The sequence below is a fragment of the Dipodomys spectabilis genome, unplaced genomic scaffold (assembly GCF_019054845.1).
Source record: "Dipodomys spectabilis isolate Male_0828 unplaced genomic scaffold, ASM1905484v1 ptg000115l, whole genome shotgun sequence".
Classification (NCBI taxonomy): domain Eukaryota; kingdom Metazoa; phylum Chordata; class Mammalia; order Rodentia; family Heteromyidae; genus Dipodomys; species Dipodomys spectabilis.
The window spans coordinates 1,670,911-1,695,512 of NW_024870792.1; the positions used below are offsets into that span (position 1 = coordinate 1,670,911).

Genomic DNA, 24,602 nt, shown 5'->3' on the forward strand with positions numbered 1-24,602 from the left:
ACTTTCAGAAATCATTTGTCCAGATACCCCCCAGTAGATGAATGGATCAAGAATATGTGATAGCTATCGATCTATCTATCTATCTAAAATGGAATTCTATGCTTCCATCAGAAAGAATGACATCACCCCATTTGTAAGGAAATGGAGACTTGGAAAAAAATCCTATTAAGTAATCCAGACCCAAAGAAACATAGGCTCCATGGTTTCCTTCATTTGAAATAATTAATATATGTCTAGGATTGTCCTGGCAGAGGATCACAAAAGCTCAATATATATGTACATATTACCATACGAGATCATGCTAAGTGAAATGAGCTCCAAGATATGGAAACATGAGGTTTTTCTTTGTTTTTGTTTTGTTGGTCGTGGGGCTTGAACTCTGGGCTTGGGTGCTGTCCCTCAGCTCTTCAGCTCAAGGCTAGCACTCTACCACTGAGCCACAGTGCCACTTCCGGTTTTCTAGTGGTTAATTTTGAGATAAGAGTCTCACGGACTTTCCTGCCCTGGCTGGCTTTGAACCATGATCCTCAAATCTCAGTCTCCTGAGTAGCTAGGATTATAGGCGTGAGCCACCGGCACCCCACTGTTGTTTTTAATGTACTGTGTGAAGTTTTTTTTTTTTTTTTCCTTTAGTCTCCCTTCCTCACCCCCCCCCCTCCCGTTTTATCCCGTTGTCATTTCTTTTGATTTTAGTACCCTGTGTCTTGCATATATTTTTATCTCATTTGGGGAAGTTCGGAAGAGGAATGACAAAATAGTGAGACAAAGGACAAAGTGGGAACCAATGCAACAATGATACTCACAAGACAATATGCTGGAAATGAACTTTACAACTTTGAGGGGGGGAAGAGCTAGGGGAGAGGCAAAATGGGAGAAAAAATGATGGGGGGGTAACAATGTTTGACAAGAAATGTACTCATTAACTTACTTATGTAACTGTAACACCTCTGTACATTACCTTGACACAAAATTTTTTTAAGAAATAATTTGTCAAATACCTTCATTTTACATAGGAGAAAATCAAGGACTAGAGAAATAAAGACACTTTGCCCAAATCACACTTGGATGGCAGAACTGTATTCCTTATACCTCCATTGAGTTTTCGATTTACTTATATTTCAGTTTTACCCAAAGCTGAAGAACTCATCTGTAAGAAACAGTTTAAGAACATGTTTCTTAATAGCCATATTTAAGTTTGGCAGGAACTATGAATCTGTTGCTTTTCATAAAGCTTCAGAGGCAAACAGTATGTGCAATCTGATTTAAAAAAAAAAAACTCTTAGTACCTTGAGCTGTGGGAAATTCACCTCTTCACCTCTTCTTCCAACCATAGCTATCTATTCATCTATTAACTTATTCACCTAGTAAGTAATTCAATAGGCACTTCTTGAGTCCTGATTATAACATTGTGTACATGATTTAGTCTTTTCTGGAATCTCATTGTCTCTAAACAGTTAAATATTTACTCTTTGTACTTCAGTAGTCGTCATCAGATGTGAATGAGGCCTATTAAATACTTGCCACACTGTAGTTATATTTTGTATCTACTGTTAGGCCATCAGTCTTTGATGATGACTATATTGTCTTATTCATCTCTTCTCTAGTCCCTATTACAGAGTTTGGAACAAATGGGCAATTACATGGTTTGTATATGTTTGTATGCATGTATACATACATACCTAACCTCTATTTTCATTTTTTATTTCTTGAGAGAGGTTCAGCAAAGCAAGAGATCTACGTTAGCTGAGAAGACCTAGGAAACTAGGAGATGCCACATGCACATTGCTGACAAGGACTCACTGTTGATCATCTCGTAGTTCCCAAGCTTGCACACTCTCTTTGAGTATTGATTGCCACCCTTCTTATTTCCTGTGGACTTTATTCCTTTTTTTTTTTTTTTTTTTTTTTGTCGGTCGTGGGGCTTGAACTCTGGGCCTGGGCGCTGTCCCTCAGCTCTTCAGCTCAAGGCGAGCGCTCTACCACTTGAGCTACAGCGCCACTTCCTGGACTTTATTCCTAACACCAAGATTAAGATCATTCCATAACAGCATCCTCACCTAACTCTCCAGTACAGTATTATCTTCTTTCTTGGGTTTCTAAAAGAAATATATGTTCTCCTTATCCTGTTTATTGAAGGTTGCCCATCACTAGCTCCTGTGAATCTACTCCAGTGTACTTTAGTGTATTATTATCTTCTTACAGATGAGTTTGAAAAAGATCGAGAATAAAAGAGGAGGGTAGATAGACTTTCCTTATAGCTTTCATTTTCTTGTATATGTGTATGTATGAATATATCTGTATGTATGCAGCTTAAGTTGCCTTCTTTCCTCTCTTCACTACTCAATTAAAATAGACATGGCCTTCCCCTTGAGATCCTCATGTCCCAGTCTCCCAGGGGCTATGGTTAGAGGCATCTGCTACCACATCAGTTAAAATAAAATTACTGAAATGGCTTCTCTTTTAGAATTTAAAATTTAGACAAGGAGTACCAGTTAGTACTCTCAAAGAATTAGATGAATGAAACTTATTTCTCCACATCTTTATGTACCTCTTTTAAACACCTAGAAAGTCCGTTTTTTCTTTTCTTTTTTGGGGGGGGAGGGTCCGATCGTGGGGCCTGAACTCTGGGCCTGGGCACTGTCCCTCAGCTCTTCAGCTCAAGGCTAGCACTCTACCACTTGAGCCACAGTGTCACTTCCGGCTTTTTTCTTTTTGCTTATGTGGTGCTGAGGAATCGAACCCAGGGCCTCAGGCATGCAAGGCAAGCGCTCTACCACTGAGCCACCTTCCCAGCCCTAGTTTTTTCTTTTATTACACTTCTTAACTTTATAAAAAGAGGAACTTCTTTAAGTTTCACACAGAAATGAACAAGTGTTAAATCTTTGTAGCCTGTGATGATTAAACACAAATACGCAAAACTTAGCTTCCTCAGTGCCTGTGGCTTACACCTGTAACCCTAGCTAGGCAGGAGGATGAATTTGAGGATAGAGGTTCAAAGTCAGCCCAGGCAGGAAAGTCCACAAGACTATTATCTCCAATTAACTAGCAAAAACCTGGAGTGAAGCTGTGACTCAGATGGCAGAACACCAGCCTGAGGGATAGCACGCAAGCAGCAGTACTGGCAGCATACAATGAATGTAGTTTGGAGATATATATATAGGGTTTAAGATGTTGGCCTACATTTAAATTCTCACTTGATATTAAATGAATTCTAAGCTTTAAGTCTTCCATTAGGATGTTTCTACAAAGCTTGTTTTTAGATTCTGAGATCTATTCATGGTTAGGCTTTATATTCTTTGATTGCCTCCTGAAAATATCCAACTAAAATTATCTCTACACAGAAAATACCTTTTCACCAAAATAGCCTTTTCTCTCATCTTCCTGTTCTTATTTCTTTATTTGGCACTGCAATTCTTCTAGTCAGCAGGGCTGGGAATGTGAAATCACTTCTGAATATTGCTTTTTCTGTTTTAACAATGATCTATTTGGTCAATAGCCCTACAGATGTCTTTTGCTTTGTCCCATATTTTTCTATTTGTAGAGTTATCTCTGCAGAGGCTATTACTGTTCTACCCTTACTGAAAATACAACATTAACATATTTTAAGTTTGTTACATTATATCAATTTGGGGTCTGATAAAAGCATGAAACAGAACATATAAAAACAGATATAACTTTTGAAAATAAATCAGTTTTTTATTTTCTTTTTTATTGTTTTAACTTTAAATATTTATAATTTTTTCTTCCTACCATCCTTTTGAGTTAGTACTTTGTATTTCTTAGACTGCTACCTACAAGAAATGTAGGTTTATCATCTTTTGTTATTTCTTTGGATTATCTTTATTCTCTTAAGTTAAAAAAATCTTAAGGGCTGGGAAGGTGGCTCAGTGGTAGAGCATTTGCCTTGCATGCCTGAGGCCCTGGGTTCGATTCCTCAACACCACATAAGCAAAAAGAAAAAAGCCGGAAGTGGAGCTGTAGCTCACGTGGTAGAACGCTAGCCTTGAGCTGAAGAGCTGAGGGACAGCGCCCAGGCCCAGAGTTCAGGGCCCATGACCAGACCCCCCCCCCAAAAAAAAATCTTAAATCTCAGCAACAGTTTCTCATAAGTACTTTTTGTTTTATCTTATAATATAAAAAGAACAACTCCCAAGCAACAAGGTCATTATTTTATTTCTTTATTTGTTTTGTAACATACAAAGGGTTACAATTACATAAGTCAGGTAATAAGTACATTTCTTTTTGAACAGTGTCACCTTTTATCTTGTTTTCTCCCAGTTTTTTCCCCTCTCAACGCCCCCCCCATAAGTTGTATAGTTCATTTTCAATATAGTGTCTAGTATCACTGCTGCATTTTTTCACCCTTTGTCCCACCATTTCTGTGTTCCCCCTTACCCTACCTCAGACAGACAAACTTACATGAAAGACAAAAGGTTCAGAAATCAAAAACATCAATGAAGGAGAAAAAAACCCACAAAAACAAAAACAGAAAGCAAAATAACAGAAAAACCCTCTTGTTTCCATTTCTTGGAGTTTGCTTCAGTAAACATCATTTTATATGATCCTATGCACATAGCTATTGAGCCTTTGTGATCCTCTCCTAAGAATATCCTCCTTTTCTCACTATGTGAATGCTTAGAGTCCTATTTGTCATGTCCAAGTGTATTTTTTGTCTTTTACCATCCATTGTGTTCACTTATAGATTTATAGGCACATTTTAATGACTACAAATGAGGGAAATGGTGAACCTATGTTTTTAGGAGTCTGGTTTACTTTGCTTATATATTTTTTCCAAGTCTTTCCATTTTCCTTACGAATGGGGAAATTATCATTTTTTTTTCTGATGGAAGCATAGAATTCTATTGTGTATTTATACCACATTTTCTTGATCCATTCACCCTCTGGGGGTATCTGGGTTGTTTCCATATCTTGAGTATGGCGAATAATGCTGCAATAAACACTGTTGTGCTGGTAGCTTTAGTGTGTTCTTGTTTGTGGTTAACTGGATAAATGCCCAGGAGTAGAGTTGCTAGGTCATAGGGAAACTATGTTTTGTCTGTTGAGGCGTTCCCTTTTGGTCACATCTCTGCCAGCATCTGTTATTGTTAGTTTTCTTGATAATGGCCATACTAACTGCGGTGAGGTAGAATCTCAGTGTTGTTTTGATTTGCATTTCTTTTTCTTTTTCTTTTTTTGGTGGGTCACGGGGCTTGAACTCTGGGCCTGGGCACTGCCCCACAGCTCTTCAGCTCAAGATGAGTGCTCTACCACTTGAACCACAGCACCACTTCCAGTTTTCTCGTGGTTTATTGACGATAAGAGTCTGACAACTTTCCTGTTCGTGCTGGGTCTGAACTGCAATCCTCAGATCAGCCTCAAGAGTAGAGAGGATTGCAGGCATGAGCCACCGGTGCCTGACTTAATTTGCATTTCTTTTATGGCCAGAGATAGCAAACATTTCTTTATATGTCTATTGCCCATTCTTACTTCTTCTGAGAAGTCTCTCTTAAGTCTTTGGCCCATTTATTAATTGGGTTGTTGTTTCTTTGAGGGTTTGTTTTTTTGGGGGGGGGTAATTTTTTGAGCTCTAAATATAGTTCAGATATGAGTCACCATAACAAGGTAATTTTATCATTTATAATAAACTTTAAAAGTTATTTGTAGTTTCTTTTTCCTTTGGAATGTATCTCAATAATGTACAATGTGCTATATTCTAAAATCATTTGAGATGAACTAGGTTTTTTAGGGAGTATAGCTCAGTTATTAATTTCATATAGTTATATTATTCATTGTTCCAGTTTCTAGATTACAGAATTGATTTTAAATTATTTTATTTTTTGACTAGTTATTATGTTATTAAGTCAACTTTTAAAAAAAATCTATAAGAACTATTGTTCTGCTTCCTTCACCCCATTCTCTCTCTATATCCTGAAATATTTAATTTAACATATCTTTTCAGTATTTCTCTCTGTGTTACACAGGAAGACCCAAAAGACAGGATATATATGTATTCGTCTGTACCCTGTTTCCTCTTAACAGTGTATCTGGAAATCTTTCCATATTGCTTGACCAAACTATTTTTCATTGGTTACCCAAATATGCTGTTTTTTTTTTAATAACAGAGTAACATAAGCTCCTCTCCTCATATACTTTCACCTTGATTAAATCCATATCTTCCATTGGGCAGACTGAGACCTGAGGATCCCAGCTGAAGCTAGCCCAGGCAGGAAGGTCCATGAAACTCTTATCTCCAGTTAACCAGCAAAAAGCACACACACACACACACACACACACACACAAATCCACATCTTACTGATGGCCTTGATCAGAGACCATATTATGTTCAGTACACGACAGTCAACTCTGAATATTTCCTATTTTGGAATTTTCAATCATTTATTACTTAAAAATTAATTTCTGGCTGGGCACTCATGGCTCATACCTGTAATCCTAGCTACTCAGGAAGCTGAGATCTCAGGACAGTAATTCCAAACCAACCTCAGGCAGGAAAGTCTGTGAGACTGTTATCCTCAATTAACCACCAGGAAACTGGAAGTGGCTCTATAGCTCAAAGTGGTAGAGTGCTGGCTTTGAGTAAAAGAACTCAGGGACAATTCCTAGGCCCTAGCTTAGGCCTGAAGGATTGACTCAGGCCCTATACCCCCAGGCCAAGCAAAACACAAGGTGCGTACTCATGTGCTTGTCCACAGACAAGTAAGTCACTCCAACCTTGGTTTAGCTGAAAGTCCTCTCATCCAGGGTAAGCATTTTATTCTGGGCCTGGCCAAGGGTACCTTTGCTCCCAAAAGAACATAACCTATTTTCTATTTTCCGCTTCGTTGTTAAGATCCATATAAGGGCTGGGAAGTTGGCTCAGCAGTAGAATGCTTGCCTCACATGCATGAGGCCCTGGGTTCAATTCCTCAGCACCACATAAGCAGAAAAAGTGAGACATGGCACTGTGGCTCAAGTGGTGGGGCACTAGCCTTGAGCTGAAGAGCTGAGGGACAGTGCCCAGACCCAGAGTTCAGGCCCCACGACCACCACCACCATCAACAAAAAGACCTATATAAGCCTGACCCCAAATCCAGCCCCTGCACAACCTCACCTGCGGGAAGGTCTGTGCCTCTCATTGGCAATAAACAGTCATAGCCTGCTGAGATTTGTGTCCCATCTATTGCCTTTCCATTCTCCATTTTCCTAACAAGGCCCATGCCTGACCAAAAAGAAAAATACCAATCTCCATTGTCTACCTTTTTTTCTCTCTAACTTATTTTTCCAGTTCCATGTACACTATATCCCTGTTAATAGTATTTCATATGTGAATCTTGGTTGAAAAGGATCCTGTACATCTTTGAGAGACCCTACCACCACTTTCCCAATACAGGTTGCTGAACTAAACTGATAAAGAGAGGAGATGTGATGTCACAATTAGCTAAAAAATAAAAGTTGTATTTGGAGTTGGAAGTGACCATCAGGAAGCTGTGTACTTTCTGAAATCCACATATGTCCTGACTTGTCAGTTTATTTTAGAATCCTGAGGTCTCTTTATGTCAAAAAACATTATGCATAAATTAGAAGATGAAAAAAAATGTGTGAGTAACATTATAAATTAAGTCTGGCCTTATGTTTTCCTCTAGAAAAAGAAAAACCCTTTTAAATTTAAGTTATTTTATGTTTCTTTCAACCAAGAGAACCCTGACTGGAGTCAGGAGGAACCACTGAAGAGTTTTATGTTGGAAAAAAGAAATGGCTGAGAATTAAAAGGAAAAAACCTATAGGTTAATAGCTTTAAGGAAAAAAAGGAAAAAAGAATGTTACATAGGATAGAATTGGAGAATCCCAAAACCCATTGAGAAAGGTGCTAGGAAAAACAATGGAGGGCAGAATTTTGAAGAAGAAATGGGAAGATTGAGAAGATCTGGAGACTAGGAAGTGTGAACTGGATTTGCTAATTAGATCAGTGGTTACTTTTGCAAGAAGAGTTTCATTGGAGTCGGGTGGGGAGGAGAAAAAGTTACAGTCTGCTGAATCTGGAGTGGGAGGTAAGAAATTGGAGTTTACACATATCATTATTTAACTCTGGTATTAGAAGGTAATAGAAGGAAGGCTTTCTTAAAAAATTATTAAGACCTGGGCCTGTTTATATGCTTTGGGGAAAGAGCATACAGTGGAAAAAATGAATAGAAATCTTAACTTTATAGAACTAATTTCCCAAAGAAAGAGAGGGGGGGGAATAGAATAACACAATTAGAGGAGTTTGCTTCACAATGTCCTCAGAGGACAGCAAAATACCATTAAGATTACTTACCAATCACGTTAAGAGATATTAACTGAATTAGGGAGGAGATGATGAAGTAGAGAATGAGAAACTGAAACGCCCTGAGACCCAGGTCTCTTGTCCTGTCCTCTGGTGGGCTTGCCTCTACCTAAAAATCAAAACAATCTCTGTAAATATGAGGATAAGGTTATGTACTAATAACCTAAAAGAAAAGAGGAAATAAATTCAGGGAGCTTGAGTACTGGCAATAGGCTTCCACAGTTCATAAGCCACAAGAAGAGAAAGCTCTGCCATGTTCAAGTTCAGTGTTCAAAGTAGCAGTTATCAGGTAGAATAGATCCTGGCTACTCAAAATGTAGTCCATTGACCAGCATCATTGGGATCACTGACATATGTAGAATCTAAGACCCTCATTTCTATAGTTCTTGGATCCCAGAACTAATGAATCAAAAGCTTGTAAACAGAATTTCCAAAGTTTAAGAAGCACTGTGATAAGAGCCAAACATGGTGCCCATGTGTAATCCCAGCCGCAGGAAGGCTAAGGTAGGGAGATTCTCAGTTCAAGAACAAATTTGAGGCCAGCCTGCGATATAGCAAAACCCTTCTTCATAAACAAATGAAGCCTTGTGATGAGGATAGGTTGATGGACTGTGGAATCAATCCTTTGTTATTCATCACTGTATTGCCTATGATATGCTATGTTCAGTTTGTAATGTTACTACTACTCATACAGGCTCAGTGGATTCCTCCTCCCCACTTAATGTATAACTTAAGTCTTTTCCCACATGATTCATGATCTTTTGCACTAACTGGTAATTCTACCCACACTCCAGGAACTCTCTCTTTTGTGGGCTCAACAATGTTAGAACTCTGTTATACATTCCTCTTTATCACATTTATCTCTAAACATTGTGCTCCTATCAAAACAGGTTCTTCATGATAATCCAGTTATGTTGTAATTCTACAACCATCTATCACCATCAACAGACTAGAAAGACATAACATTCCCAAGTGAATTCACCACCACATCAAGAACAGGCACAGTGCGTCTCAAATACATTTTACTTAACAGTTACACTGGTTAATGTTATCCACAGCTCTCCCATCTGTTATCTTGGTCTTTCAAATTTATCCTTGGGCCTACCAAATTTATCTCCATATAAAAAGAACCCGATTCTTCATTTCCCTCTTTTTTTTTTCTCCATCAATATTCCACATCTAGTAGCTGGCTGTATTGGATTAGACTTACCAATGTTTCTATATTGGGAGAAGGAACACTTTTTCCTCTCCTTCCTAGTTTCTTACTGAGGATGTCAGGATGCTGTTCAAGATAAACAATAACGCTTCCTTTCAGTTTTAAAATTGATTTTATGTATCATAGTCAAACTTCCTCTGCATACAAAGTATATGAGAAAATCAGTCCAAATGAAATCGAATCTGTGTTAAGAACCATTCTAAGAATTCTACAGTCAATCTCTCTCTCTCTCTCTCTCTCTCTCACACACACACACACACACACACACACACACACATACACACAGAGGGGTGTATGTTTCTCCTGGTAACATTCCAGTGTTTTGAAAGCTGCTACACAGAGCTTATGAACAGTTCTGAGCTCTTTTTTTTTTTTTTTAAACCCTATGTGCAAAAGCAAACCAAATTCTTCAAAATGAATGAATGCACTTGGGACATACCCTTAAGGAGTAGGAGCGGGGGCAGAACTACCTTTCTGGCGTTCCTGTGGAGCCAGTTCCCCCAGGAGGCGGGGGATTTGGGGAGCCCTGGGCAGCGTCGGCCTGATCACGCAGATACCTGTTGGCCAGTGCTGTGGGCTTTTCTGTTCATGCTTTCTAAAAGAATAGGCCTCTGGGGTTCGGGCGTTCAGCAGCGTGGGGCTGCTCCTGCTTCTTCTTTTAATGATCAGGTGCTTTAAAGCGCTGTTATCTACAAGGGCCGAAGTCGGGGGTCAGGGATGGGGCCAAGTATTCCTCCCCGCTAACTGGTCCTGAGCGGCGACTGTGCCCTGAGATTGCGGGGGGGGGGGGGTGTTCCAAAATTGAGCGCGGGGGCTTTTCTTCAACTGTTGCGGGGAAAGGTGTTCGTGCGGCGCCGGCGCAGCGTTCGGGACCCGACCGTGCCAGGCTCGCTCACAGTCGCCGGCAGACGCGGGGCTCCCGCGCCCGCCCGGGTTAATTCGAAGACCGTCTCTCCCCCGCCCCCTTCCGCCCTTCCCCCTCCGGCCTCCGGGGCTCCCCTCCCCGCCCCCCCCCCGCCTGCTTTCCCTCCAGTTGGCCTCCCTCCTTTCCCTCCTCCTTTTCCCTCTCCTCGCCCACTCCCGTTTCCTCTCGATCCTCCAGCCCGACCCTCCGCGCTTTTCCCTATCTTCAGATTCGTTCTCTCGCGGCCGACCCCGCCCTCCCCATCTTCCCGGGGCCTCCTTCCCTCCTCCCTCGGGAGCCGCGGCGGGCGGGCTGTGCGCAGGCGCACTGAGCAGCGGTGTCGCGGGTTGGCGGCTTCTGCGCAGGCGCGCGCTGCTCTGGGCTCGGCTCAGCTGGGGCGCGGGCGGGTGGCGGCTTCTGCTCGCGCGGTGTCTGGGCTCCGGGGCCCCGCGCTCCTGGCGGCGGCGGCGGCGGCTACGGCGGCGGCGGCGGCAGCACCGTCACCACCACCACCATGTTTCTTCATTCAGTCAACCTCGGGAACCTGGCCTTTTATGTCTTCATGATCTTTCTGGCCACCCTGGGGCTGTGGGATGTCTTCTTCGGCTTCGAGGAGAACAAGTGCAGTATGAGCTACATGTTTGAGTACCCCGAGTACCAGGTACGGCTCCTCCCTCGCCGGGCGCCCGAGACCAGGGTCGCCGGTGCGGGGCCCGCCCCCGCCGGGCTCTCCGCACCCCTCGGCCCGCCTCGCCTGCTTCCCCCGGCCCGGAGACCGCAGAGCCCCAGGGTGTCCCCCCCTTCTCCCGGGCTTGGTGTCCCGGCTTCCCCGAGTGACAGCCCGCCCCGGGCCGCCCCGGTCCTCGCCGCGCCCGGGCGCCCGATCCCGGACACCGACGGGCCGGGGACCCGAGCGCCGGTCACCCCCGGGGAGGCCGTCCGCACGCTCCTCCGCGTGGTGGATCCCGTCCTCCCCGCCCTCGCATCCTAACAGGTGCCCGGACCCTCCCCGCGTCCAGATTCTTCCCTTGGCGCCCGGGGATTTGCTCGTCGGATTTCGTCTTTCGGGGATGGGACCCGAGCTGTTGGACAGGCTTGGGGCTTCCCCTGTGGGTGTCGGGGTGAAGGGCGGACCCGAGGGGGAACGAAGCCGAAGACCTGGGAGTTTTCTTCTCTGGAGAGGCTTGGTGGACCCACCTGTTCCGTAGGTGCTGGGTCGGGTTGGACCCGTGGCCTCCGGGATTTGCAATCCGTTCGTGGAGGCTACTTTGTGGACTCCGGTGCTGGCAGTTTGAAACGAACCGGGCCTCCTCGCCCTTCTCCCATCCACTTAGAATGTTTTCAATTAATTGCTTCATCAGTTTGGCGCGGTAGAATCTAGAATTTCATTCATGTCTAGCTGTAAAAAGAGATGGTAGCCGATGACACAACTGTCCAAGGAAATATCGCTGGGGCGATTCTTTTATTTCTAAATGGACCGCTCATTGACGGATTGCCTATTACAACAACTTCTATAAAATGCACGTGCAGATGATACCTGCTGGCCAAGGGTATCTTTTGTATACTGTTTAAACGGCAGCGCACATGTTTCTTTAGAGTCAAGGATGGAAATCAGCATTGCTTCCTGGGTACAGGTCATTCCGGAGGGAATCTGTTTGTGCTATTATTTACACTTAGAAACCGTGTAAGGTTTAAATTGCTGAAGAGTATCCTTATCTGTGGATACATTTTTAGAAAATGCAGATTTCATTCCTTTTGAAATCCTCACCTTCCGCCCCCCCACCCGCCCCCAGTGGTTATAGGGACGTGGGAACATTGGATTTCATATGCTGTTGATGGAGAAAATTTTAACATTACAGTTTTTTTTGTTCATTTTTAAGCAAATTGCCTTGTTCTGGTTTATGTTTATCAGAGTTAATTTAATAGATAAATGCATGGTCTTTAAAAACTAGAAATAGAGCTTATTATAATCCCCTTTCATTATTAGGAAACTCCCAATAGATGGAAGTAACACATTTTAGTTTGGTGTATTGCATGATTTGGTGAAAATAAAATCTCTTTGGAGCAATTCAGTACTAGCTCTCATTCATTTTTAGGTTGCCCACAATTATTGAAGCTATTTTAATATTCAGTAGTAGAAATTGCTTTCCTTAGTGTTGGGAACAAAGCATATGGAAGTCACAGATGCATTTCCTGCCTCATGAATTGACTGGAAAGATAGAATTAGTGTTGCTTGTACAAAAGAGCTGTATTTTGCATAGTATGTATTTAGTTATTTTCATTCAAATCGCCTTTGGAGGGTTTTACACTTCTGTTAATTTGTTAGTACAGTAATTATAGTGACAGAAGTTTTTCCGTACTCATTTTTAGCAGGTTTTATTTTTATGATGTAATGTTAATTCACTACAGTATTTTATACACGTTTTGTTTTTGTTTTTTTGGGGGGTCCAATTGTGGAGCCTGAACTCTGGGCCTGGGTGCTGTCCCTCAGCTCTTCAGCTCAAGGCTAGCGCTCTACCCATTTGAGCCTCAGTGCCACTTCCGGCTTTTTTCTTTTTGCTTATGTGATGCTGAGGAATTGAACCCAGGGCCTCATGCATGCAAGGCAAGCGCTCTACCACTGAGCCACCTTCCCAGCCCCACACCAGTTATTTTTTTTTTTTTAAATTTAATTTAATTTTATTTGTGAACATACTGTACAGAGGAGTTACAGTTACATGGGCAGGATAATGCGTACATTTCTTACCAAGCATTGCAGCCTCCTCCTTTGTTTATCCTTCACATCCCTTCCCAGCCTCCCCCCTCCCCCCCTAATCCCAATCCTTCTCCCCCCCCCCCCCCCCCCCCACCAACGTTGTAAAGCTCGTTTTGGACATGACAACTTGTACTTCTCATTGTTGCAACAGGTCCACCTGTATCCTTAAACAACTGGTTTTTCCCCATCTCCTCCACAAGTTATACTGACATCAAATATAGTGAAAGCAGGGGTTATACTGTGGAGGAGGGACATACAAAGCAACAAAGAGATAATCTTATAAATGTGTTAGAAACACATGCATGAAAGAAAAAAAACATTAAAATACACATCTAAGGGTTCATTTTCCTGACATCACATTATCTGACCTTTTCCGCTTGACTCATACATATACTAGATATTACAAATAAGGGAAACCATGGGACCTACGTTTCTTTGGGCCTGGCTTACTTCACTTAATATAATACTATTTGCATCTTGAGCCAGCCTGCAGGAGAAATGGAGAGGTAGTTGAAACACATATCATTTCTTCTTCTTTTTCTTTGAATAAAAATGTACAGGGAATTTAAATTCTTTAGAAGTAGGAATGTTGAATTTAAAACTGTCTAGGACTGGAGGCATGTCTCAAGTGGTAGAGCCCCTGTCTAGCAAGTGTAAAAAGCCTTGAATTCAAACCTCACTACCATCCAAAAAGAAAAAAAGAAATACCCTTAAAATTATTTCTATTCATCATCTACCTATGATTTTATTAGTCACTTCACTACTCAAAGTTAACTGGTCATTTCATAAGTCTTGAGTCTACTGAGAAAAATACTAATCTTTAAAGTTTCTTGCCATCTTCAGACAGCAAGGCAAAACTTATTTGGCAGTCAATGGTTTTAAGTAAATTGTCGAATCTGAGGAGGAACATCTATGTTACTTTTGCTCATATAGTGATTTAGCTCTTTTCATATGTGGGAACTAATGGTTATCTGAAAGTAAATAGTGATACTGAATGTCTGAATCATGCTTTGTTACTAAATGTGATATTTATTTAGCACAAGTCATTTATTGAATTACTACCCTGTGCCAGGAATATCTGGAGTTCAAACTTGGAATTGGTGATAAATGAATCCTTGTGAATGGAGGTATAGTAACATTATATAATGTGAAGGTTATGATTTCAGTGTAAGACAATATCAACAAGCTCTTCATGGGAGAGAGAGCATTCATTCGTCTTGGGGATTCAAAGCCTTTACAGAAGATTTGTTGAATTTGGCCATCCAGCATGTATAATTTGAAAGCTGCAGAAATAAAATTGCAGGCATTATCGTATATGTGAGGGTAGGAATGTGCCAAGACACATTGCATTAGCAGTATTTGTAGTGTATTTCTATTTACAAGAGAAAATAATTAAAAACATATTTGCTCGTGTAGATGTAAAATATTTCTAGAAGCAGACACAAATTGATGATGATAATAATATTGGAACTGGATAACTAAAAGCCCCAATGCAGAAGAGATTGTTAGTGTCTTATTATTCTGAATATTTAGAATATATCAAAGATACGTATTTTGCTAGCTTACTAATTTTACAACCTTTCCACATGTAATTTCAGGCAGTGATATATTCCAATCAATCTCACCCCTGTATTATGCTCGTGGTTTCTCAAAATACATTTTAAAATATAGTATTTGTAAATGATAAAGTGGGTAAAATAATTACTGATTAAATTAAAAGTAATTAATAATTACTGATCTCCTCTCTCAAGGCTTTATTACTTGAAAAATTTCAATTGTTCTCCCCCCCCCCCCCCCCCCCCCCCCCCCCCCCCCCCGTGTGTGCACCTGCAGGGAGGGTGCTGTCCTTTGGCTTTTTTGTTCAAGGCTAGACCTCTACCACTTGAGCCACAGCTCCACTTCTGGTTTTTTGATGGTAGATTGGAAATATGAGAATCACACATTTTCCTGCCCTGGCTGGCTTTGAAATGCAATCCTTAGATATCAACCTTCTGAGTAGCTAGGATTACAGTCATGGCCACTAGTAAAATTTCTTTCCTTCCTTTTAAAATCAAACTGGAGTTCCTAGAACTATTCGTAGGGCTAGCATGAATAATAGACTGAGAGCCCTTTGTAAAAACTTTTAAATTATCTGCACTTATTTTCATAATTTTTTTCTTTCTAGTTAAATATGGTGATCAATTGTAGTTTTCGTTCACAACTAAAAAATGTATATCATAAAATAAGATTCACACTTCCTTAAACTAGCATTTTTTCTAGCACTTGGGAGTTGTCTTTTGCTAGATATTTAGGTTAGATTTAAGAAAGACAATCAAGGAAGAACACAAATCAGGGGCAGGATATTATCATAGAGATGATATTTAAGGTAAAGGTAATTGATCTTTATTAAAGGTCTTGTTATTATGTTAAATAATACATAAAAATAACTATTTTATATTGGGAATTAAGATTCTGTGTTTCCTTTTTGAATCCCATGACTTGTTTCCTCCTCCTCCTCACCCTCTGTGCATGTGCACATATTTTATATCAATCTGTCCAGTTACCTTTTTTGTATCTTCCTGCCACTCATTCCTAATTTGAACTCAGAAATGCAATTTTGCCATTTGCTTATAACTTCCACCACTTAACTTTTCTCTCTCCTCTCTTGCTTGTACTCTTTTTATTCCTATAGTTTTCCATCTGTATTCTTTAAAAAATAAGGATACATTTATATGTTTTAAATGTTCTTTCTCACAAATTACTTTTATTATAGACTGTCATGAAATATGTCAGACATATTGTTTTGCTTCCTTTTCTCAGGAATTTAAATCTTTCTCTCTTTCTGTATATATAATTTCCTCTTCTTCTGAGTTAATTTTCTTTTTCTTTCTTTTCTTTTGTCATTCCTGGGGGTTGAGCTCAGGGCCTAGGCACTGTCCCTGAGCTTCTTTTGCTCAAGACTAACACTCTACCACTTGAGCCAGAGAGCCACTTCCAGCTTTTTCTTTGTAAGTGGTACTGAGGAATCGAATCTAGAGCTTCATGCATGCTAGGCAAGCACTCTACCACTAAGCCACATTCAGCCTCTGCATTAATTTTCAACCACGCTCAAAGTTTGTTTAGCTAGTGTACTAAAAAGAATAATGATCTAGTATGTATGTACTATTATTTCAAATTTGTATACTTAACTGAGAGTAGTTAAAAAATGATTGCATTGTTCTTATATTTTCTTTTTGTTTTATTTGTATCCAAAAAGTAAAAAAAAAATGAACTATTTTCATTTTCAGTAGTATAGTGTGCATAATCAAGATAGGAACTAATAAAGCAAGTAGTAAAGTTAGTATTTATGTATTTTGAGTCTTTGAGAAGATAGCCAAGGATGCTATTCTGTCTGGATAGAAATGTCTGAGGTAGGGGCTGGGAAGGTGGCTCAGTGGTAGAGCGCTTGTCTTGCATGCCTGAGGCCCTGGGTTCGATTCCTCAGCACCATATAAGCAAAAAGAAAAAAGCCAGAAGTGGTGCTGTGGCTCAAGTGGTAGAGTGCTAGCCTTGAGCTGAAGAGCTGAGGGACAGTGCCCAGGCCCAGAGTTCAGGCTCCACGACTGGACCAAAAAAAAAAAAAGAAATGTCTGAGGTAAAATTGGCAAAGGTTATTTGTCGTAATGTTCTCAAAGGAATGTTCAAGAATATGCACAGATCAGAATTTTGTTTTTTAAATAGTGAGGTTTCTCATCAAGCTTTAATACCATTTAATGTTTTTGAAGTTTATACAATAACTTTTTTTTTCATCAAGCACATTAAACAGATCATTAATTTGTTGTTATTTCAATTTTTTTGTTTTTTTTTGGTCGGTCATGGGGCTTGAACTCTGGGCCTGGACCTGTCCCCTCAGCTCTGCAGCTCAAGGCTAGCACTCTACCACTTGAACTACAGCACCACTTCTGGGTTTCTAGTGGTTTATTGGAGCTAAAGAGTTTCGTGGACTTTCCTGTCTGGGCTGGCTTTGAACCACGATCCTCAGCTCCTCAGATCTCAGCTTCCTGAGTAGTTAGGAATACAGGTGTGAGCCACCGATGCCCGGCTTCTATTTCAATTTTTTATCCAATTCAATTCATTTTATTTTTAATGTTTACTATCCTTTAAAAAAGGGAGGGTTTTTTTTTTAAGGCAGTCATACGTATCTGTAGTCTCAACACTTGGGAGGCTGAGGCAGGAAGATCATGAGATCAAGACCAGCCCAGCTACACAGTGAGACTCAGTCTTTGACATTAAGGCCTGATTTTTGTTACATTTACAAAAATATGTGTAAACTACAAGGTAATTTTTGCTCAATACTTGAGTTGTAGACTAAGGCTTGCTCATCCACGAAAACTGAAACATGTTAATTCACTGGAATGTTCAGTGTAAAAATAGTGTATAAGTCTTGAACAGGTCATGGATATGAGGTTCAGATTTTTCTATTGAGCATGTCATAAGAAGCATATTAACTTGAGAGTTCAGAAAGCTGCATTAGAAAACAAACTTCCTTTTCTTTAAAGATGCAACAGTTGGAATATGTAGTTGGGCCTGAGTGAAAAGAAAGACATTACGTAGCAGTTTAAAATGGCAAAAAATTGATTTAATAGTGGAAAGCTTTTATCCTTATTTAAATGATGTATAATTGATACTGATTTTAGATTAAGTGCATTTCCAATTATATTAATATGTAACTTGCTGACATATATTAGTTATCCTTGTTGGGGGCTATCGTGAATAATTTACATGTGGTAGAATTGGAGGTGCACTCATTTAATGCTTAACTGAAGACAATGTGGTTCAAAAATTACATAATTCAAGAATAATTTCATTTATGAATAACCTGTAAGTAGAACTTGTTTTGTGCTTTAAGTGTGGCTTTATTATTAACAATAATTTCTTATTTTTAGCATACATTAATTGTATAAGGTAGATTTCATTGTAACATTAATGTATCTAGATCATTTTTTATAATGTACTACTTAAAAGTTGTTTATTTTAGAATTGCATACAGTGAGGCTGAATTGTTTTGATAAAACTGATTAAAATGTACCTACTTTATTTACTGTTTGTGCTATAGAAAATAGAACTTCCAAAGAAACTGGCAAAACGCTATCCAGCATATGAGTTATATCTTTATGGAGAAGGATCCTATGCTGAAGAACACAAAATTCTCCCTTTGACAGGAATTCCAGTTCTTTTTCTTCCTGGTAATGCTGGAAGTTACAAGCAAGGTAAGTATTAGAAGTGAAAATTTAAAGCTATAAAATTCAATTAAACACTTAGAATCCTATGCATACTCACTGAATCAAAGGAAGCTAGTGAAGTATATACTCCCTGTTAAGTACTGAGAGACTCAAATATATGACACTTCCTCTAAGAGAAAGTGTGTGTCTGATAAATTTCAGATTCAAAGTTTTAATCAGCTTTGTAGCTATGATTTACTTTTAAGAAGAGATCATTCTGGCTCTGCTGTGAAGAGATTGTGCTATTAAAGGGCAAGATTAGAAGCAAGAAAGATAATGTTATTAGTATGAACACATGCAAATCAAAATGAGATACCATCCTATACCTGCTAAGAGAGCTATAATAAGAAAAAAAAAAAGCAAAAAACCCAGATAGTTAACAACAAGTACTAGGAAAGGTGTGGAGAAATTGGAGCCTCTATACATTGCTGGTGCGAATGTACATGGTTTAGCCATTTGGAAAACAGTTTGGTAGTTCTTCAGTATATAAATATAGTACTATCATCTAATCTAATAATTCTACTTCTGGGTATCCACCCAAGAAAAGGTGAAAATAAACATTCACACAAAAATTTGCCATACATATGTTTACACTAGCATTATTTAGATTGTAAAAACTGAAAGGTAAGAATGAGTTGCTGATGTATGCTACAGCATTCATGAACTTTGAAACACCATGAAACATCGAATAATTGTATAGTATGGTCTTATACATTATGTAATTGGTTCATTTATATGAAATGTTGAGAATAGATAAGTTCATATAGATGTGTATTAGAGCATATAAAAGAATTTGAGGAATTGGGGAATTAGAAGTGACTGTTCTGGGGCAGAGGGTTTTGTTTTTGAGGTAACTAAGAATGACTATTAGAATGCAGAGATAGTTGTACAATCCTCATAGAGGGGGTTAATGTACTAAAAACCATTGAGTTGCGTGTGTTACCTGGTGAGTTGTATAGTATGAATTATAATACGAATAGCATGTTGCTAAAAATGGGATGGCAAACCAGAGGTGTTTTGTTTGCTAAAATGTTTACTGTTGATTTTTATGCCACTTAAATGTAATCAATTCATAATCAGTTTTGTTAAAGGCAACAAAACAAAAAGAATTGAGGCAGAGAGATCAGTTAGAAAACTGTTATAGAAGCTCAGGCAAGACATAATGGGGCTTAGATTAGAAAGAATGTGATGGAAGTGGTGAGAAGCCTCCCCTGGGAATGTATTTGGAAGAAGATAGATGGATTGGATGTCATATGTAAGGGAAAGAGACAAACCATGAATAAGTGTCTAAACCAAGTAGAAAGTTCTCATTCTTAAAATCCTCTGTAAGTGTGGCAAAATTCCTGTTTCTTATTCTTCAAGGAATTCTTCCTGTTTTAGCTATTACTATTTCTCTATTGAAGGAAAGCAAGTAAAGAATGACCTGTTCACTTTTTATTTAATTTATATAGGGCATGCATACTGTGTATAAGTTAGACATTTGCTAAGTTCATTTGTTCTAAATTGGTTGTATTAATAGGTGTCACCCTGGAATAAGTTGCTTTTATTCATGGATTGATTTATTGATGGATTGATTGCTTGATCACAGTGCTAGGGGTTGAACCCAAGACTGTGACATTCTAGTCAAGTACTCTACCACAAAATTATTTATTAAGAGACTTTGAAGCAAAAATGAATGAAACTTTACAATATTTGCTATTGTCTTTACTCTTTTTTCCTCTGCAGTTCGTTCTATTGGTTCTATTGCACTTAGGAAAGCAGAAGACATTGACTTCAAGTACCACTTTGACTTCTTTAGTGTGAACTTCAACGAAGAATTGGTGGCGTTGTATGGTGGAAGTCTTCAGAAGCAGACTAAGTTTGTGCATGAATGCATTAAGACAATTCTCAAACTCTACAAGGTAAAGTCAATGGTACAGTCTGTCCACATCATCTAGAAACTTACTGTATTTAAAATCGTAAATTTCTTTATATTGAAAGTTGAAAGTTTGGAGTTTTTGTTTCTTAGTTTGTTGTCTTGAACTCTGATGGTGTCATAATTTAAATTGTGTGTACAAGAAACCTTCCTTGTGAATTTCAGGAAATAATTTTTTAAAATCTTTACATATAAATTATATATACATATAAATTATATAATGCAAAAAAAAAAATAAATTATATAATGCAGTTCCTAAAAACCATTAGTGAAAATTTCTGCTTCTAGCCATGACTAATTAAGTGGTAGTAGAAGCTACCTGCATAGATAAACAATTATAAAACAGTTGCTCAGAGCATCTGAGTGTTTTTTTTTTTGTTGGTCGTGGGGCCTGAACTCGGCCTGGGCGCTGTCACTGAGCTCTTCAGTTGTAGCCTAGCACTCTACCACTTGAGCCTCAGCCCCCCTTCCAGCTTTATCTGCTTATGTGGTGCTGAGGAATCAAACCCAAGGCCTCATGCATGCAAGGCAAGCACTCTACCACTGAGCCACCTTCCCAGCCCCAGCATCTGAGGTTTATAAAAACTAAACAGGTTTATCAAAACTAAACAGCCAGGAATGATCCTGCTTCTCTGAAAAGAGTGAGCTCCATGTTTGCCCTTGTCTTTTCTCAGGCAGCGTTTTCTATACCATAGGCAAGTAGGTGAAGATTGATAGAGCATGTTGATATTGCTGAACTGAAGAAGGTAGAGAACTGTAGTTTGGGACTACTGAAGTGTTTTTTGGGGAGCAGAGTTATGAGAATGAAGGGAAAGAAGCAAAGAAAAGAGTTCTAAAAGTTTCCATTATTTCAGTCTTTGAATGTTGTACTGGATACACATAGAGTGAGAACCTAAAAGGCAGTGTGACATACCAAGAATGAGTGGTAGAGTATGTTCACCTCAGGTAGAAAAAGCACGTGGGAGCCGAGTAGCAATGGCTCAATTCAGTAGGCTAAGATCTAAGGGTCTAAGGATCTTGGTTCAAAGCCAGCCTGGGCAGGACAGTCCATGAGACTCTTATCTCTAATTACCCACCAAAAAGATGGAAGTGGAGCTGTGGCTCAAGTGGTAGAACCTTAACCTTGAGCAAAAACATTCAGGGACAGTGCCCAGATCAAGCCTTAGAATTAGTACAAAAAACCAAAAACATGGGAATATGTTTTCTGTAGAGAAATCTAAAAGAACAAACAGCTACACACAGTGGTACATATCAGTAATACACTTGGAAGGTGGAAACAGAGGCATCATGAAGCTAGCCTAGACTGTATAACAAGACCCAAACTCAAAAAGCAAACAACAAATAAAACTAGTGAATACAAAAATCATTCTGTGATATTACTTTCCTAACAGTATCAGGGATGAAATACAACTAGAGTGAACTATCTTTTTCCTTTAAATACCTTTGTACAAGCCTGAGGGAAAATAGCTGTTGGGGAGTTATATATAAGCTGAACTGAGAACTCAGAGTCTAGGTGGTTCTAGGAAACAGACATTCTGATTAGCTAGAGAGGAAGAACCTATCTAAAAACAGTAGGCATTCAATTGAAGCCCCATAGCTCTAAAGTAATAGCTACTCTAGAACCCACCTGAACAGGGCTTACATATAGACTTCAAACATGTCACACAAAGTTATGTTACACATAAGATGAAAGTAGATGGGGCATCTCAGCAGAGACATAGAAACAACAAACCAAAAAGAAAATATAGAATTAAGACAGTACATATCAAAAATAAAAAATTCATAAGCTAGACTTCAGCAGGAACAAACATCATTGGAGAAATAATTGGATTTGAATATAGGACAACAAACCAAAAACAACCTGTGCTTCTTGAGTCTGAAGCACAGGTGATTAAAAGGTGAAAAGATCAGAGACTCAGAAATCTGTGGAACAGTTCGAAGAGTTTCGCGTGTATAATTGGAACCTCATAAGAAGAGAGAAGAAATTTGGAAGGAAAAAGTGATCAACGAATTAAAGCCTCTTTCCCCTCCCCAAGTTTTAAACTATAGACCCAAGAAGTCACTGAATATCAAGCAGAATAAACATAAGGAATCAACCTTGGTGTAATATAGTCTACTTGCTAAGGTAATAAATCTAAGGTAAAAAAAAAAAATCTTAAAAGCACCTAGATTAAATCTTCATTTACAGAGAGGGTGATAAAAATTAACAAATGATTTATCACTTGAAATAATGAAGCCAAAATCAATAGAATAACATCTTAAAGATCCTGGAGGTAAGATTTACCTCTTAATCTAATATTGTATATACAGGAAAATGTCCTTCAGAGAGGGACAAAATAAAGACTTTGTCAGAGAAGTACATACTGGTAATTTTGTTACTACCATAATGAAATAGGAAAATACAAAATTACTCTGAGAGGGAATAGCATAGTAATTGGTACAGATAGAACTCACCAGTGGATGTTAAAATTAGTGAGTGAAAGTTTGAAAATATACTTATCAACTGCAAAGGTGAACAATTTTACAGTGGAGATACCTGGCAGATGATAATCCTAACCAAAGTCAGCATTACTGCTAATAACACACACTGTTACCCTGAGCCTTCTTGACATGGTACATTGAGAAGGATGCTCCAGCTATTCTGTGGCATCATTGCCAAAAGCATAGAACTTCCTTTTAATCATGAGAAAACAAACCCAAGTTAGAGGCACACTGCAAAAAACAAAGCTACTGGCCTGTGCTCTTCAAAAGTCAGAATCCAAAAACAACAAAGACTGAAGAACTCAGAAGAAACTTAAGATAGAATAAGAATAAATTTGAGAAAAAGTTCATGAATGTAAAAACTAGTAAAATTTAAATTAGGTCTGCCCTGTAGTTAACATTTTTACACCAGTGGAAATGGCTATTTTTTCTTTTTAGGTTTTCTTCTTCATTGGAAATAGAAGCAAAGTCATTCTTTCTCCTGCCTGCCTGCCTGCCTGCCTGCCTGCCTGACTTCCTTCCTTCCTTCCTTCCTTCCTTCCTTCCTTCCTTCCTTCCTTCCTTCCTTCCTTCCTTCCTTCCTTCTTTTTTTTGCTGGTCAAGGGGCTTGAACTCAGGGCCTAGGCAGTAGTGAGCCTTTTGCTCAAGGCTAGTGCTCTACCACTTGAGCCACAGTTACAATTCTGCCTTTTTGATAGTTAATTAAAAAGATAAGAGTCTCGTGTACTCTTCCTGCCCTGGCTGGTTTCAAACCATGATTCTCAAATCCCAGCCTCCTAAGTAGCTAGGATTACAGATGTGAGCCACCAGCTCCCAGCTAAGAAGCAATTCTTTATAACAAAGATTTAAACAAAGGTTTAAGTTGTGGTGCTCAACTTAAACCCTGGTCCTTGTACCTGCTAGGCAAATATTCTACCACTGATGTGAATTATAAGGTTTATGGCCTAATTAAAAGAAAAATCCTTAAATAAGGATACAGGTTGACCTATTGTAACAATGAGATGTACAAGACACTATGTTGAAAATGAACTTTTCGGCTTGGGAAGGGAGGAGTGTTAGTTGTGGAGGTGGGAGGAAGGGATGGTTGGGAGAAAACAAAGGAGACAACAATGCTCAATAGGAAATGTACTTATTAACTCATGTAACTAACCCCTCTGTACAGCATTTTTACAATAAAAAAATTACAAAAAAAGAAAAGTATTTGACATAATAGTAAAAAACAAAGTGATGTGAATAAGATTAAGCAGAGTTATTAACTTAAACCTACTTTTGTGAAGGGGTATAATATTAATTAACGGTATGTTAATAAGGTTATATATTATGATTCAAAAAAGGAGGTTGCTAAATAACAAATGGAAGAAACATAATGGAACTTTAGAATTACTCCTTATGACATCATACTCAGTTGTAAAAATTTGAAAGCTTTTTCTCTAGAAACAAAGATCCCTACTCTTGCAACTTCTAATCAACATACTATAGTAGTCCTAGCAAGAGCAATTAGACTAGAATAAGAAATAGGAGACATCCAAACCAGAAAAGAGAAGGAAAAGCTGTCTGTCCTTGCAGATGACTCAGTATTGTATTTAGGAGACAAAACAAAACAAAAATAATAACAATAACAAGAAAGCCCAATACCAGTGGTTCATGCTTGTAATCCTAGCATAAAATAAAAATAATCCTCAAAAACAATCAAAACTAACTGTGTTAGAGCTAGTAGATGAATTCAATAAATTGCAAGATAAAAAAATCCTAGAACATCTAGAACTAGTTG

At 39.1% G+C, this 24,602-nt stretch overlaps 1 protein-coding gene across 1 annotated transcript in view; it reads left to right on the top strand.

Moving 5' to 3' along the window:
• Positions 1 to 10,855: 10,855 nt before the first annotated feature.
• The window catches only part of Pgap1 (post-GPI attachment to proteins inositol deacylase 1), an 81,566-nt gene continuing 67,819 nt past the window's right edge, over positions 10,856 to 24,602 (top strand). The window contains exons 1-3 of the mRNA XM_042688328.1: positions 10,856 to 11,101; positions 18,270 to 18,423; positions 20,161 to 20,336. Of these exons, the coding sequence (XP_042544262.1) occupies positions 10,955 to 11,101; positions 18,270 to 18,423; positions 20,161 to 20,336 (477 nt within the window). The 5' untranslated portion in view covers positions 10,856 to 10,954. The remainder of the gene's footprint in view (positions 11,102 to 18,269; positions 18,424 to 20,160; positions 20,337 to 24,602) is intronic.